General features: G+C 40.2%; 1 protein-coding gene across 1 annotated transcript in view; it reads left to right on the top strand.

The window, feature by feature from the left end:
- The first annotated feature begins 1,085 nt into the window (after nt 1–1,085).
- IGF1R (insulin like growth factor 1 receptor) overlaps nt 1,086–17,956 on the top strand; it is a 389,249-nt gene continuing 372,378 nt past the window's right edge. Inside the window, 1 exon segment of the mRNA XM_043982683.1 lies at nt 1,086–2,050. Within this exon segment, the coding sequence (XP_043838618.1) occupies nt 1,957–2,050 (94 nt within the window). The 5' untranslated portion in view covers nt 1,086–1,956.

Below are 17,956 nucleotides of genomic sequence, written 5' to 3'. Positions count from 1 at the left end.
CCATCCCTCCCTCAAAAATGTCTTAAAGGAGAGCCAGGGTAAGACTGCGGGGCTTTCCTTTTTTTCAAGGTGTAGTCCACCACCCACCCCCTCCCTTCACGTTGAGTTCTTTAAGCACGCTGCGAAAAAATGCGGCATGCATTTTTTTTTTTGCAACAGCTGCAAGAAACAATGAAGCTTTTCAAGAAACGGGGGAAATGCGCTTTCCAGTTGCACTGTTTTTTTTTTTTAATTTAGGGAACCTCTGTTTTCTGCCCTACCTCACCTCCCCACGGGGCAAAAATATATACATATATATACATATGCACACACACACACACACACACACACACACACACACACACACACATATATATATATATATATATATATATATATATACACACACACACATTTACTTCCATCTCGGTGAGAAATAAAGCCAGGGGCATTGTTTTTGGAAAACAAGTCGGAGGGGAGGGTGTGTGCGTGTGTCTGTGTTAGGGTGGGGGCGAAGGGGGAGGGGACGGAAGAGAAGGGGTGCGTGTGTAGTCAGCTTTTTGCAGACTACAGGCTCACGCTGTGGCTCCGTTCCGAACGTTCCCGGGAATCCCAGGCTCCTGCTTTTGGCGCGCGCCTGTCTGGGCTGGGGCCCGCCGCGCGCTGCTGCTGCTGCTGCTGTTGCTGCTGCTAGTGTGTGTGTGCGTGTGTGTGCGTGCGTGCCTCCGGGAGCGCGTGCGCGAGCCCCCAGTGTGTGGCAGCAGCAGCAGCGGCAAAGCGAAGCTGAGGCTCTTGTTTACCAGCATTAACTCCGCTGAGCAAAAAAAAAAAAAAAAAAAAAAAAAAAAAAAGCAAGCAGAGGAGCGCACCAGGCGAACTAGAGAGAGAGGGAGAGCAAAGCTGCAAGCGAAACTGCCCCCTTTGCAACAGCAATTTAGTAAAATCCTTGCCAGACCCTCTTATCCCGCTCGTTTCTTCCCCCCCCCCCCTCCTTCCACACCCCTTTCCAGAGGAATTACAAACCCTTGCAACACCTCTTCGGCTTTGACCTTCAGCAAACCGGATCCCCCCACGTTCCGGAGAGAGGAAGGTGGGGGGCGGTGTGTGTGTGTGTGTGTGTGTGTGTGTGTGTGTGTGCAAAAAGGGAATTACAAACGTTTGCTATGGGAAAGCAGCCGCCGCGAAAGGGGATGCAACGCGGAGCCCCAACCCCGGAGCAGCAGGAGAGCTGAACAGCTTCAGTGTTGCTGCTGGGGCTTTGTGTGTGTCCTGGATTTTTTGGAAGGCGCCTGTAGCAGCAGCAGTGAGAGAGGAGGAGGGAAAGGAGAGGAGGAGGAGGAGGGGGAAGCCTCTTCATTCATTTTTATTCCGCATTTTTACCCATTTTCAGCCTCTTCAGCAACCTGGACTTTGGGGGATATTTAAAACTGCGTCGCATCATTCCGACGTGGATACTTTGCGGCGTTTGGAAGCCTTTCCCTCTATTTTTGGTTGGGCTTGTTTTTCCTTGCAAGGATTGATTTGGATTTTTTTCCCTTTCTTTGCAGTTTTTTTCCCTTACTGCCTTTCTGTGTGTTTGAAAATGGAGGTTGAAGATGCAGACTGCCAGCCTCAATGTGCTTCATGTTTGCTACTTCTGTGTCCATTGTATCACTGCAGCCAGCGCTGAGGGGGGTTTGTTACCTTTTCTGTAGCAAACACCACAAATACCTACATATCTGAAGCATCAAAATAGCGTTGTTTGGGGAGTGTGTGTCAGTTTCGACAGCCACAGCATCGACAACACATCGGCTCACCACGAGGAAAGAAATTTTTTAAAATTACAATTTTCGAAGGATCTGTTTTCTCATCTGGATTATTGTTTTTTTTTCCCCTTGTTTCTGGAGGGGGTGTGGGGGCGGCAGTGTGAGTTTCGGACTCCCCCCCCTTCCCCCCTTTTTTTTTGGAGAAAGGGGAATTTCGTCCTAAATAAAAGGAATGAAGTCTGGCGCCGGAAGAGGGTCCCCGACCTCACTTTGGGGGCTTCTGTTTCTCTTTTCTACACTTTGCCTTTGGCCAACAAATGGAGAAAGTGAGTATCCCTCTCATCAATGTTTCTACTGTGAAGTATGTCTTTTGCACTGCGGTAACTTTTAGTTTAAGGGGCCGCTGTCCTATTTTTCTGTTCAAGAATTTGCATCTTCCAAGTCTGTTTAGAATCTAGAGTTTAGGGCTGGTCTCTTTTTTAGCTTAATTTGGTGCTGGGGGTGGGTGGGGAGTGGGGGGGGAGGGAGGAGCAAGTTGGAAGGTGGGGGGGGAGGTGGTGGCTACCCCCCCCCTCCCGTGACCAAGGTTAAGCGCTTTCATCCTAGTGAAATAGCTTTACTTTTTGTTTCTTTCTCCCAAACAAAACAAAACCCAAACACTCGCTAGACTCAATTTGGTAATTAACATTTGTATCAAGTTTGTCTACTTAGCTTTGCTAAAAGTTCCCATTCTTGGAAGGTTCGAACTTGTACCCAGGGGATTGTAAACAACAGTCAAAGGCCACTTTTCTTTTCCAGAAGTACCTGCTCCCCGGCAAAAACCAAAGCTACTCCGCCCCCCCCCCCCAGTTGTTCGGGGAGGGGGGGGAGACACTTGAGGCAGACTGTGAGCTTCATGTTTTCCAAGCCATTTGATTAAAAAGCAATACCCGCTTCCCCGGAACCACACTGAAGCTGTGTGCCAGCCTGTTTGTTGTGGTTGATCACATTTCATTTGGGACCACTTTGCTGGGGGGAGCTTCCTTTCCTAGGGGAATATTATGCATTGACAGTTATCCCGGAACCGAAGGTTCTCCCCCCCCCCCCCATGGGATAAATCCCCTTACTGGGTTGGCAGTGCAAATGGGAAAGGGCCACAGTCTTCCACTATGTATTAAGTGGCGGCAGGCGGGATGTCTGGAGGGCCTCGAGGGTGGTGGAGTGGGGGCTGGCTGGGGGAAAGAGTCCTTAAATGTAACCAAACCTCTAGAATAGTATTAGAAATGAGAAGTTAGAACACTTGGACTATCCTAGAAATGAGGTGCTGCAGCTACAGGACACGTTTCAAAACATCCTTTTTTTTTTTCCGAGGGGGAAGGGAGGAGGGAGTTTGGGAGGTGGGTGGGTTTTCCCCAGATGCGTTGTGAAAACGTGGTCTCCCTCTGTGTTTAATACCACAAATAGGTGCCCCCCCCATCACCAGACGATATATAGAATTCTTTTATTTAAAATATTATATAATCCTCCTCCTGCCCCCCCCCCCCCATCCAGGATTTGCTTTCCCGGAATCTGCCTTTGTTGCCCACTGTTGCAAAAAGCTTTGCTCTTGTTTTCGGCGTCTCTAAGATGGAATTGTTTTTCTGCGTCGTTCCCTGCTCCCCTTCCCCCGCCTCCTCCTCCTCCTCCTCCTCCGCCCCCCTCCCCCTCCGCCCCTGTCGGTGCCCAAGGAAGTGGCGGGGCCCAGAGCAACGCTGCAGGAAAGACCAATTCAAGCCGTGACCTGGGGCCCACGAGCTAGCGCCTTCTGGCGTGGGGTTCCCCCCTAGCCCCGCCGGTGGAGCCGAAGCCTTCTCCATTCGTGCCTCCTGTCCTCTCTGCCCCTCACCTTTTTTTTTTTTTTTTTAAAGGCGGAGGGGTTAGAAAGGTGGAGAGGATACCAATACCCCATGTGTATATTTGTGGGTGTGTAGATGCACGTTACACACGTGCATGCGAAATCTGTGAGTCTCGACATTAAGAGAGGTGCACACGGACACTCAGCTTATGTGCTATTTAAAAAGTAGGACAACGTGTGTGTGTGTGTGTGTGTGTGTGTGTGTGTGTGTGTGTTTAAAGCCCGGAGCGCGCCCTCTCTGTGTTTGTTTTGAACCAGTTCTCTCGCCCCCTCCCCCTTTGGATTGGTTATTATTGTAGCACTTCCTTTGTACATCGTTAATAAGCAATATATCTCTACAAATGCTATCACTTGTAATCTGATATACTTTGTTTTGGTCTTGTCTGGGTGGAGGGGAGGCGGGGGAGAGAAGGGAATAAGAGTTTCGTTGCACTTCAGGGGAAATTGGGGGCGGGGATCCCTTTAAAAAGACAAAAAGCAAAAAGCACCCGGTTGGCATTATAGTAAATCTGCGATGGCGGATGTTTTTTTGGACACGTTGAAAAGTTTAAGCTAAGTAGTAGAAATAGGGATAAGACAGGTCCAGCTGATTTAATGTGCAATGTTGTGTAATAGCTGAGTGTATACAGCTGGTGCCAATTAACTCTCTTAGGAAGAGAGAAGGAATACTGTTGAATCGAGTAAAGCGGTAATTAAAAATAAGATAAAGTGTCAGCATTTTTACTTTCTTGTAAAAATGAGCACACCTTAATAACATTAGAAAATCTTTACAGAATTAAAATATTTATCAGCCAATTTTGGAGGTTGTATGATCAAATTGGAACCTGCTCCAACTTTAAGTAAAACAAAACAAATTGTTTTCCAAAGTTTCAGATCACCAGATTAGAGGGAGGTTTTCAGTCCCTCAGTTGCCCAGAATTTTAATTTTATTTTGAATATAGAGAATGTTCTCCTCGTTTAAAGGGTAAATCTGCAACAGAACACACAAGTATTTTAAACTTTAACATGGCATGTAATTGAGCTGTATAGTTTCTCCACCTTTTAATGGCCAGTCTTGGACTTAAAGGTTACTAATTTATTTCCTGAAAAGTCAAATGCTATTTTTTACTTGAGATTTTTTTAATGACCTTTTTTTAAAAGAAATGCTTACTTATAAAATGTTTTGTGAATGTTTTGTCCTGGGAGATAATAGACAAAAAAAAGTAGTATGTAATGTATGTTTATGTTTCAGTGACAAGAAAGTATTATAGGGAAATATTAAGCAATTTCCTAAGGACCCACTAAAAATGGTTGATAATTTAAAGGTTAATGAATAGCCAAAAGTTACCTCAAATCCTGATTATAGCGCATGAAGCTGAATTTAAATACTTTCCACTCCCTACTGCCCAGTTGAGCCTTAAAGAATAGATATGAACATACTTTAAATTCTTTGGAAGAGAGGTGTAACTGAATTTAAATCCAAGTTATCAATCCTCACGGTAATAGTAAGTTTAAAAGTTGTATCAGAGACTAATATTTTAGCTGTTATCTCTGATCTATGGGGTAAAGATTTGGGTATTTGTACTGGGTTGTAAGTATTGTGTTGATACTCAGAAAGGAAAGAATGCTCAAGGATTAAGTATGTGACCATAGTAATGTAAACATTTCTTAATTTAGGAGGATAAAGAAGTTCTCAAAACAGACAAAGCCTAATGGAAGTAATGTTTGGGTATTTTATGTTCTCTCATAAGTAGGGCTTGTAACTAGTTGAGGTTTAAGTATTATAGTAACAGCCTCCTGTGAATTGTGATTTGGGGGTGTGGGGGTGGTCATTGTCTTTTTTTTTAAAACAACAGGCCTAATGCCATGTATGAAATATCCCCCATTTGCACTAAGCTTCCTACATTCTATTGCTGAAGAAACCTGGGTATAAGAAATTAAGATGTTTAAATGGATTGCTGTTTTAGGTATACTATTCAAAGAAAAAAAATTTCAAAAAGGAGATTTTTAGGCTTCCAAGGAGGAAATAGTAAGCAAACAATATTTTGAGGGGGAGTTGAGCATAGGTCATTATTTGAAGTTTAAAGTATCATATGTTTGAGTTCTCACAAGAGCCTTGAGAAATATGTTAAAGCTGAAAAGAATACCTCTTGAACGTGGGACTTATAAAAAACCAACAGGGTAAATTTGCTTGACAATTTTAACTAATTTCTCTCATTACAGTGATTCTAGAATCTGAAAACTTCCATTTAAAAAACAACAAAAAAACTCAAACTGATGATTGAACTTAAGGTATTCAGGGGAAAAGGCACCTGCAGAGAAATAGAGATTGATTCTTGTATGCATTATTAGGGTTCATATAGGGAACAAAGAGAAATAGAGATTGATTCTTGTATGCATTATTAGGGTTCATATAGGGAACAAAGACAGTGGTCAGTTTAGGATTAGAACTTTTTCTTTTTTTTTTGAGTCCAACAACTTAATTAAAGTCAAATTGGTTACATAAAATGCCTTTTTAAAAAATCATATCCATCTTGCAAGGTAAATTTAATTTGGGATAAAATATGAGTGATTTTTATTACTACTTTTTAAAAAAGTTTTGAGACAGTAACATAAGGAATTTCTATTTACTTTTTTGAACTGTAACCCTTGTTACTGGTGGTACAGATTAAACAGTAAGAACATTAAATAAGAACCATCTTGTCTTTAGTATTGTCTGCTTATTCCAGTCCTTACATATTTGATTGTTTAAAATTGTGCCTTTTGTGAAGTATACTCAAAGAGCAAAACTGAGGTTAGATTTAGTGCAAAGATCGGTTCTCAAATGAGTGATCTGGAAACTTTAGCTATTAAAATCATAATGTGGTGCTTTGGCATCAATTGCTATTGCAAGGGTTTTAAACCAGATTTAAGCTGGACATTTGTTTTGAAAGATACACAGGGATAATTATTTCTATTGTATATATTTGCTTTTGATCTTTGACTTTCTGCTTGATCAGTGATAAAAATGTTTCCAGGTTTTCCTACTGTTGCAAGATGAATATAGTAAGTGAAAATCAACTGTATCATTTTCACTTGTTGCAGTATAATTTGCGATTGCCAAGACAGGTGCTTCAGGGACAACAATTTTTCTTTTATCGTGCTTCATTGGTTTTGTAAGAATATAATATGTGTGGCAAAGTACTTTATGAACTCCTGCATGTAATGAAGCTGCTTGAATAAAAATATCAAGTATTTTGGAAAATACTTGGTAGATTTTAAATTAGAACAGGATACATTTATATATTTCTCACAAGCCACTTATGAACAGTGTGTTTTAAATATTTTTAAAGGTTTTCTCTACTATCTTCTAGTCTAGAAGCAAAGAGAAAGCTATAATGTACTTGATGCATGTGCTTATGCCCTTTATATCTTATTATTATTTCCCCTCATTTTGGAGCCTCATTGCAGGTCATGGTAGATAAGAAAACATTTACTGATCTGGGTCCAAGGCACTTTGTTACTTGGCTTTGACAATGTGATGAAAAATGAAAAAAAATTGTAGTGGTTTATCTTTTGCCAGAACCTTGGTAGTCACAGGTGCATGCATGGATATTTCATAGTGTGTTTGGCTGTAAGAAAGATGGGGTGATTTTTAGATGTTTTCTGGACTTCTGTGTTGCTTGGTTTTCTGGTATTACTTAGGAGATACTCCTAGTAAATCGTATGGCTGTGTATAGCACATTTGGAATAACTTAGCATTTAAAATAATTTGAAGGATGAGAATGACATCATGAAAAGCAAAGTTACACTAATGAAATCTCCAATGTAAAATCTTAAAATGAATGGGCAGCTCTTCTTTAAGTGCTGTGATCTTTCCCCCCCTTGTTTTCCTTTCAAAACATTAGAAAAAAAAAAAACCACCCATAGTTCATAGAAGAGGCATGTGTACTGTTGAGCCAGCTTGCTTTGATACTGTTTTTCTTAGCCAAGTCATGACAGGTGCTTTCTGAGTTCAAGAGATGAACTCATTTCAATTGTACTAAATATATAATACACACTCACACTTGCACACACTCTCAGTATGTAGTTTCTTGAATTCTGTCTTAAACATTCTGAAGGAAAATTCCAAAACAAACTTTTGAATACCAGAAAATGAATAATGCCTTAATTTAGATATCTCTGAACACTTTTCTAAACTGGGCATATAACGTACAAATATTATGGGCGCTCCCATAATAAGATGAGGAATTAGAATGTAGAGTCACATCGTAATTACAAATGAGAAATCACAATTATTTGTGGAAATGTAAGCCAGCTAAAAACATCAAAAAGAGTTCGGGAAAACCCACTTTGGCAATTAAACCTTGTGGCATTTAGACATGTTGACTGTTACACAGATATTTTTAACAAGTAACATTTGGGGAGGTTAAACCTTAATAAATATGAGATCCCTCAGGATCTGTTAGAGAACTGATTTGTTCCTAATTTTTCCTTATAGGCATCTTTTAAGGAAGGCATAAGTATTTTACATAAAATGTTCAGTAAACTAAAGGCATATAGGGTCATAGAACAATATGTTTTTATTGCTGTTTCATCAAGTGGATTTGTCTTAATTTAAAATAATATAGTTTGGCTCAAAGAAATATGCTTATATTTATTTCTTTCTTGCCTTGATCAGATCATTAAAGAGTCAGATTTTTAAGGTGGTCTTTTTCATTTTCAAAGGAAACTGTGGGCGATGCATACACGTGAACACTAAGTTGAGCAATTTCATACTTTCTGGTGACAAATTTGAATTTCTCTTTGAGAAAATTTTCTCTTTATTTTCATTCCCAAAGAAACATTCTCTGTTATGTTTTTTAAATGTTTTATGATGTTGTAATGAACTTTTGTGGGAATTTTTAGAGAACTGAATCAAGAACTGTAGCAAATAATTTAATTTGTTAAAAGCAAGAAAGGCATAAACTTGTAAGCAAATTAGCAAATTATATATTTTTTCTGGTCTGACCAACTAGGACCTTCTAATATTTGTCAGTTAGTATTCATATTTGCCAAGATTCAGGAGAAAACACTTTTTGTTTACATTATGGGATGAATACATACTATTGAAATATCTTGTATAGTTTGTATATCATAGTCACTGTTATTTGTGGTTCAAAATGTAAATAATGAGAGAAGAAAGTTTTAAAATCTTTCCCTTTTGTTTTCCTTTGCAATTGTTAATGCAAGTGATAGCCCTTTCGTTCCTTAAGACACTTGTTTCTGCACAAGTCCAGTTGAACACAGTGACTTCATCTCCCATGTGATGGCAGTGAAGCACATACTTTTTTATTGAAATATTTCTGTGCCTAGCCAAGGAATATGTTATCATGTGTAAACCTGTTATTGGTGTCATTACATACTGTAAAGATAATTCTGTTTACTTGAAATAGTATACTTTATTATATGTTGGTATTTCCATTTGCCCTTTGTGGATTCAAAAATTTTAGGAAAAATTACCACTCCAAAAACTTTTTTTTTTTTTTTAGTGAGACATTTGGGGTTAAGTGACTTGCCCAGCGTCACACAGCTAGTTAAGTGTCAAGTGTCAGGCTGGATTTGAACTCAGGTACTCCTGACTCCAGGACCGGTGCTCTATCCACTGAGCCACCTAGCTGCCCCAAAACTTATTTTTTAAGGTGTGAAAAGTTGAAGATTTCTTTGGGGCTTACACTTCAGAAGTAAAAGTCAAGCACTGTATTTTCTTGAACAGTGGTCAAACTGTGTGCCTCATTTCTTTCCATTCTGCCACCCCCAAAATAATTCAAATAGATAAGAAATTAATTAGTAAGTTCTGCATTTAATGCATTTGTTTAACTCAAATTATGTCCATCAAAGGCCAGGTCTAGTAGTTCTTAAAATGGAAGTGTTCGTATTCCAATGTTGCTATTCCTCTGTTTGCAACATGACTTCAATACTTCAAGGATTTTTTTTTTTTATATCAGTGTAGGAACTTCCTTCACTGATGAGCATAGTCTTTGGTCCAACTTGCGGTTGGAAAGCTTCTCCCTGAATTTTGCTAATCAGGTCCTTAGGCGAAAAGCTTGACTGTCACTGAGCCCATCCTTATAGCTTTTCCATTTTGTTAAGACCAGGCAGAGCATTTACTTTGTTGGCACAAATGTGAAGAACCCAAGGTCTCTGTCATAGCACCATGGTGATGATGATGACTGTCATGACACCTTGATGAAGGTGGTGGTGATGATGATAACAATAACAATAATAACTGGAGTTTATGTACTACTTTAAGATATATAAAATGATTTACATATATTACCTCATTTGGTCTTTGCTCAATAGCTTTGAATATAGTGAGTTTGCGTTGGGAGTAGAGAGAGGGGTGCAGATTAGAAAACAGGTCTCTCCTGCCTCCAAGTTCATTTCACCTTTCCCACTACACTATGTTGAGACTTGATGTAGGACTTCAGTATATGTTGACCATTTAAATTTTACTGGACACTTTTTTTGGATGATGACTTAAAACCTATATGAACTAAAGCCAAACAACTCAGCCTTTTAATTTTTTAGGACTTAGTAAACAACTTCTTCACTCTAGTCCTGCTTGGATGCCCAAACATCATGGAGGTAACTCTGGGTTCTTGAAGTCTCATGTCTGTGGATTGCCATCTCTGGAGGGTTTTAACCACCAAACTGGAAAGGCTTTTGAGTATGGGCCTAGCTTACAGACTATAACTTTGCCTTCTGAGAAGCTTAACAAAATGCAGAGAGAATCACTGGAGTCCTATGACTATATCCTTCATGTAGTCCATGAAGAACTTCTGCTGAGGTAGCAATGCCACATGCATCTGTGTTGAGATAAACCCACACTAATGAAATAGTGGATCCTTTGAAGTACTGAAGTTTAGGCGTGCAAGTGTGTGTTGTTCAGCCTTAAAACACAATTTTATAATAAAGCACAAACATTTCACTGGGTTATTTTGAACGTTTCACTATCATGTTGTTTAGAATGCTCTCAGTATTTTATCTGTGAGTTATTGGAAGGAGATAAGTTAAACGGGGAACTTCTGATTTTTTAGCCATGTAAGTTTCAATAAAGAGCTTCAAGTAATAGAAGTTATGGTGCTGAGTAACAGATGAATTCATGTGCAAAGTTTTGCTCCAGATGGTCTTATGAGCAAGATAGAAGAGAAATAGGTAGAAAGCACATGGATGAAATTCAGACAGGAAAAATGGCAGGAACTTTCAGGACCCTAGCACCATGATCCAACTGGTTATACAAGCTTTGCAAATGTTTTTCAACATCATTAGAGGCAAAGCTCTATTGAAATGGCACAATTTTCATTGGATGGGTCTACAGTTAGGAGTAACTGGGCCTAAAATCTTTCTCTGCTCCTTACTCCTTGCAACATGGGCAAAGTGCTTTTCTTTTCTTGGGTCTCAGTTTCCTCATTTGCAAAACTGGGTGTTTTGAATAGTTTATCCTAAGTGGCTTTTCTGGGATATTACTATGTCCCAATTTATTCGTCCAATTAATTGGTATCCACTTTCAAGATTTTTGCTATTACAAAAAAAAATGCTACTATGTTTTTGCATGTATTGGACTTTTTTTTATCTCCTTAGGGATATTATATGCCTAGTAATTGTATCATTACCTAGTAATGCTATCAAAGGGTTGATATTTCCTTTGTGTAAATTCTATGATGATTGGACCAATTCACAATTCTCCCAACAGTGTATTATTGTGCTATCTTTTTTCTTTTCCCTTTCCTCCCTTCTTCCTTCCTTCTTTGTTTTCTCTCCTCTTCCTTTTCTTTTTTCATGACCACACCAACATTCATCTCTCTCTCTCATACACACACACACACACACACACACACACACACACACCTCTACTAATCTGATGGGTGCTACGTTTTAGAACTGAAGAATGATAAACTGGAATTCATCTAGAAGAGGGGGCCAGGACTCTGAAGGGACTGGAAATCATGGTATATAATGATGGTTTGATGGAATTGGGGATGTCAAGTTTGGAGAAGATACAATTTGACAAGGGTTGGGGGGATACATGAAAACTGCCTTTAAAAGTTATGAATGGGGGGCAGCTAGGTGGCACAGTGGATAGAGCCCCGGCCCTGCAGTCAGGAGTACCTGAGTTCAAATCCGGCCTCAGACACTTGACACTTACTAGCTGTGTGACCCTGGGCAAGTCACTTAACCCCATTTGCCTCACTCAAAAAAAAATCATTTTTTTCATTCATAACTTTTTTTTTTTGAGTGAGGCAAATGGGGTTAAGTGACTTGCCCAGGGTCACACAGCTAGTAAGTGTCAAGTGTCTGAGGCCGGATTTGAACTCAGGTACTCCTGACTGCAGGGCCGGGGCTCTATCCACTGTGCCACCTAGCTGCCCCATGATTTTTTTCTTTAATCAAAATATCTCTTTTCCTGAGATACCCTGTTATTGAATTTGTAACATGTATGTTGTGAAGTCCTATCATTTCTTCATTTTGGATTTGCTATTTCCTCTCTGTTTTTATTGCCCTCATCAATGCCTAATTACCTCTTGCTTGGGTTGCTGCATTAGCTTCCTTGTTGATCTTTCTGACTTCATTGTCTCTTGCCTCCTATCCTTCATGCACACCACTGACAATCTCATCTTCCCATAGCATTATTTTCATCATGACCCTTCCCTGTCTCAGAACCTGTGTGGTTCCTGATTCAAACAAGTTCAGATGCCTCTACCTGGCCTCATTCTACCTTTTCAACTTCATTTCCCACTAATCACCAGTACTTAGCTAGGCTTTCCTGTCACTAGTCCCCATTTGCCTCATCTATAAACTGGTAATGACAATACCCTTACCTGCTTAAAAGTAGGAGCCTGGGCCATGTAATATCTTAAATATCAATGTGTAAGTTTATCTAATTCCTTTCTTTTTTGGGGGGCAATGAGGATTACGTGACTTGCCCACCGTGCCACCTAGCTGCCCCCTAATTCCTTTCTTTTTTTTTTTTTTTTTTTTTTTTGCGGGGCAGTGGGGGTTAAGTGACTTGCCCACGGTCACACAGCTAGTAAGTGTCAAGTGTCTGAGGCCGGATTTGAACTCAGGAACTCCTGAATCCAGGGCCGGTGCTTTATCCACTGCGCCACCTAGCCGCCCCCAATTCCTTTCTTTTTAATAACGGTTGGTTTATTTGTCTCCCAGATGAGGCCTAGCTTCCTTCGCTTAGGGTATTTCTTTCCCCTGGCTAAAATGCTTTTTCTCTGAGTATCCAAATTCTAAAACCTTAATTTAAGTCTCATATCCTTGAGGAAGCCTCCTCCCTTCTTAGAACTCTTGTTATACACTTGTTATGAAGTCAGTATCACATACTTTAACATTTAGTAAGTTACTTCATGCTGCTTTCTAAATTTAAGAGTCTCATTTTCCCAAACATTTAGTATTATTGTATAGACTAAGAATCAAGAAATTAAGGTTTTAGTCTTGGTTATTCTATTGATTAGCTGTGGGACCTTGGACAAATCACTTAATCTCTCTAAAGATTTGCTTTGAAAACCTCAGTTTTCCCATTTTAAAATGAAAAATGTGGTTGGACTAGAGATGGTCTCTGATGTCCCTTTCCAGCTCTGGTCTATATCTCTGCCACATCCGTGCTTAACTGATGAGGATGTACCAAGTACAAATAAGATAACATATAGGAATCTTCATAGTGTAAGAAATGGTCCCTTGGATTTTTTCTATTTCCTGTTGCATGCTAAATAGAACTGTAGCTAGAGGGAACAAATATTTGATGGCTGTGTTGTGGGATATGCCACATGATCTGCTTACATAGATTTGTGGCTGTCTGGCACTTTCTCATCTATGTGTCTTGTTCACACTAGAAAATGCCATTTCCACCCCCTGGTCTTTGCCTTTTGAAATCCTACCAAACCTTCAAATGTCTCAAATGTTGCATGATTCCCTGCCCCCCACCCCCCAGAGGAAAATTCTTAGCTTACTCTGGACTTATATAATGCTTTGTACCTCTTTTATGCCCTTAGTGTATTCAATCCTACATTATGGTTATATGCTTATGTATATGCTATATTTAAATTTGTTGATGAATAATAATAATAGCTAATTGTTAGATAATGCTTTAAGGTTTGCAAAGTGCTTTTACTACAAATATTTGATCCTCAGGGGCAGCTAAGTGGCGCAGTAGATAAAGCACCAGCCCTGGATTCAGGAGGACCTGAGTTCAAATCCAGCCTCAGACACTTGACACTTACTAGCTGTGTGACCCTGGGCAAGTCACTTAATCTTCATTGCCCTGCCCCCCCTCCCCCCGAAATGATCCTCACAACAACCCCCTGAGTAGTAGGTGCTATTATTATTCCCATTTTATCTATGAAGAAACTTAGGCAAAAAGAAGCCAAGTGACTTGCCCAGGGGATCACAAGTGAGGCTGGATTTGAATTCAGGTTTTCCTCACTTCATGTACTGCACTATATCCATTGTGCCATCTAGCTACTTTTATTAACAAATATTTTTTTCTCTTCCTCCTATTTCCCCCTTCCCTTGGAAAACAAAACCAAACCCTCATACTAAATATGTATAGTTAAGCAAAACAGATTCCCACATTGGCCATGCCCAAAAATGTATGTTTCATTCCACATACTGAGTCTGTCATCTCTCTATCAGGAGATATCTCATTATCAGTACTCTAGAATTGTTGTTGATCATTCAGTGAGTGCATTAGTGCATTGATTAGAGACCTGAAATATTTTAATTTTTTAATTTTTTGCGGGGCATTGGAAGTTGGGTGACTTGCCCAGGGTCACATGGGTAGTGTCCAGTGTCTGAGGCCGGATTTGAACTCAGATACTTCTGAATCCAGGGCCGGTGCTTTATCCACTGCGCCACCTAGCTGCCCCAAAGACCTGAAATCTTAAAAAGTTGTTCCTTTTTACAGTGTTTTTGTATAATTTTTTTCTCCTGGTTTTGCTTACTTCACTCTGTATCAGTTGATACAGTTCTTCCAAGGCTTCTCTGAAATTCCTGACATCTCTTATGTTACAACAGTATTCCATAATTTCCTCAGCCATTCTCTAATTGATAGGCAACCTCCCATTCCTCCGTAGTTTCCAGTTATTTGCCACCACAAAAAGAATAGCCCTAAATATTTTTGTACCCACAAGTCCATTTCCTCTTCCTTTGATCTCCTTAGCTATAGGCTTAATAGTGGTATCACTTAATGAAGATAAGAAATGAGCTTTTTATATATTGTATCTTCTTTTTAGATTTGAAGCTCTGTGTGGCAAGGAACCTTGGCTTTATCATCTTTATTTATCCTCTGTCATGTAGCATAGTGCTTTGTCCTTCACCCTGTGCCATCCCTCAGATCTGGGATTTTATGTATATAAAGAACTCTCTAGTGTGGAGACTCATTTCTCAGGCATATACAGGTGACATATGTGTCACAAGCAGGACTTGAACCCGGGTGCTCCTCCTAATCTCACAGTCCACTCTCTGTCCACTATGCCATGCTAAATCTTGACTTGACTTTGCTTGTAGTAGGTACTTAATGATGATGGTTCCAAGAATGATGAATAAGCTGTTTTGCTTAAATACAATGCAATATTTTGCTTTTTTGCAATAAACCACAGATAGTTCTTGTGTCTTGTATCACATTTTGTCTACTTGCTTATCTGAAAGTACCTAAGAAAATCTAGATTTTGCTTCTCAGGCCCTATTCCACTTATTCACAAGTTTTCATTAATGACTGGAATATATATTTAGCATTTCAATTTAACAATGCGCCACCTAGTGTTTAAAATAAAAGAGTAAGCTCTTTAAGAGATCAAGCTCTTATGGGCCTTCTTTGGGGAGAGGGGGTGGGGTAAGGAAAGCACAAGATTCCCTTTTCCCTTTTCACTTTGTCACTGGGTTTTCAGGAAGAGATTTCCCCAAAATTATTGCAAAAAGCTAGATACTGATTGCATGAAGATATGAACAGCCTAACTTTCTTTAGAAAAATGACTTATTGTTATTTTTTGTTTTATATCACCTGCATTTCTCACTTTGTTCTTCTCCCTTATTGCCCCTCCCAGAGAGCTGGCTCTTATATTAAAGAATTTTAAAAGGAAGAAAACAAAATTTTGAACAAAGTTAGCTGTTAGATTGAAAAACATTTTTCGACATTATATGCCGTATTCAATGTCTGTGTGTGCTACCTATGAAAAGTAGGTGAGGGGGAAGAGGTAGCTTTTTAAATTTAGTTTATTTTTTGTTTGACATCCCAACTTTAAACTATCGCCCCCCCACTCAGAGGATGGAAAGTAGGAGCAAATTTAATTGGTGCAATTCATCTGAGCCGTGCTAGGCTGCATCTGATTTAATCCTGCATCATAGTTTGTCTGACATGGACTGTATGGGTAGTGGATAATCTGAGAAACAGAAATGACACCTAGGAACATCATCTATATGCCACAAGCAAAGGGAAGAAAACCTGTGCTGATCATGCAGCCCTCACAGCTCTTCACCTCTCCTGATCTCTCTCCCTATCCTCTCCAAATAACACACTCTGCTCACCCACCCTAGGTGAGCCATCTTTGCCTCCTCCCAACTACTTCTGTACCAGGAGCCTTATTGCTCACTGGCATCCATAAATGCCCTGGCAAAATTGCAAGTGCAATTAACTTCTTCTGCTTTTATTTGCCGTACTTGCATTTGTGAGAATGCTAGAAGAAACTTGCCCTCTTCGCATTGAACAGTAGCAGTTGTACCCCTCTGTCCCTTCCATACTCAGAGCCTTGAAGTCTGACGAGATACTTCCAAGATTTCATTTCACCCCTTTTTTTTTTTTCTCCTGGAGGGAGAGGTGACCAACACTCTTCCACCCTTCCCATCTGTGGAAGAGGGGCAGGGGGGCGGGGCGGGGGTTAAGACTTACCTAGCACTTTAAAATTCTCCTTTTCAGAGGAGTCGGGTGAAAAGGCTTTTGGTGGACTGTGGGATCTTTGTACGACAGACAGATGGGATGAATCTATATTTTTATCTCTTGCTGTAGAACTGAATGCAATCTCTCTCTCTCTCTCTCAAGCGTTCCTTTTCCTCCTGAAGTTTCTCCACCTGAGAAAGAGATAGGGCCCTGAATTCTAAAGGTTATGTCTTTTAGGATTTCTTTCTCCCTCTCATAAGCATGTCCTTTTATAATATTCTGTCTCAGGCCTCTAGGAAGGATAGATATCTTTTAACTCCTTGCAGCCCTCTGTCTTCATTTTAGTACCTTTGTTGCCTTTTCCTCAGATGACTTTGAAATCGAGATTCCTGCTACTGTGTGGTAAAAATAATGGGAAAGGTCTTGGACCCAGTTCTTTTTTTTAAATTACTTTTTGTTTTGTTTTTTGTTTGTTTGTTTTGCGTGGCAATGGGGGTTAAGTGACTTACTTGCCCAGGGTCACACAGCTAATGTCAAATCTTTGGGGCCGGATTTGAACTCAGGGACTACTGAATCCAGGGCCAGTGCTTTATCCACTGCACCATCTTGCTGCCCCCTTTTAAAAATTACCTTTTTTTTTTTTGGTGGGGCAGTGGGAGTTTAGTGACTTGCCCAGGGTCACACAGCTAGTGTCAAGTTTCTGAGGTTGGATTTGAACTCAGGTCCTCCTGAATCCAGGGCCGGTGCTTATGCAGTGGGCCACTTAGCTGCCCCCACTTTTAAATTACTTTTTAAGAATTTTTAAATCTGAATTCTCTCCCTTCTCTCTCCCTTCCCTTCCATACCACTTGAGAAACCAAGGAGAATAAAACCTCTATAACAAACATATACATGTCAAAAAAACCGAGTTTCAACCTACCTCTGATCCTAAGTGGGGACAATGCGTTTTCTAAGCAGCCCACTGAGATAGTGCTCATTCCATTAGGCTAGGTGACTAGAGTTTCCTTCCCCCCCATAACCAAAACTTGAGGCTAGATGGGTCTAGGACTGCTACGCCTTGGTTGAACTGAGGTTTCTGGGTAAGCCCAGGACCCTCTTCCCAACTCTCCTACTTTCCCACAGGATTGCTTTTCCCATACTAATCAGAGAACCTGCTCTTGTGACTTGGGTTGCCAGCTGCCTGTTTGGCAGTATCACCTAACTGAATGAATTTGAAGTCAGAGGACCAGGGTTGAAATCCCATCTCTTTCATAAACTCAATGTTTATGGGCAAGTCATTTTCCTTTCCTGAGCCTTAGTTTTCCTCATTTGTAAAATGAGAGGGTGGACTGAGATGACGTCTATTCTCCCTTCCAGCACTTAAGTCCATAATCCTGTGATTGGCAACTGGCTTTCAGCTTTACTAGGATTTTGTGGCACAGCCAGCTTCTTCCCCAAGTCCTGTTGGACTTTTGATCATCCTGTCTTCTGAGGCTTACAGTC

The sequence above is a fragment of the Dromiciops gliroides genome, chromosome 2 (assembly GCF_019393635.1).
Source record: "Dromiciops gliroides isolate mDroGli1 chromosome 2, mDroGli1.pri, whole genome shotgun sequence".
NCBI lineage: Eukaryota > Metazoa > Chordata > Mammalia > Microbiotheria > Microbiotheriidae > Dromiciops > Dromiciops gliroides.
The sequence above is the reverse complement of the archived record's forward strand: the minus strand, read 5'-3'. Positions and strand labels throughout refer to the sequence as shown.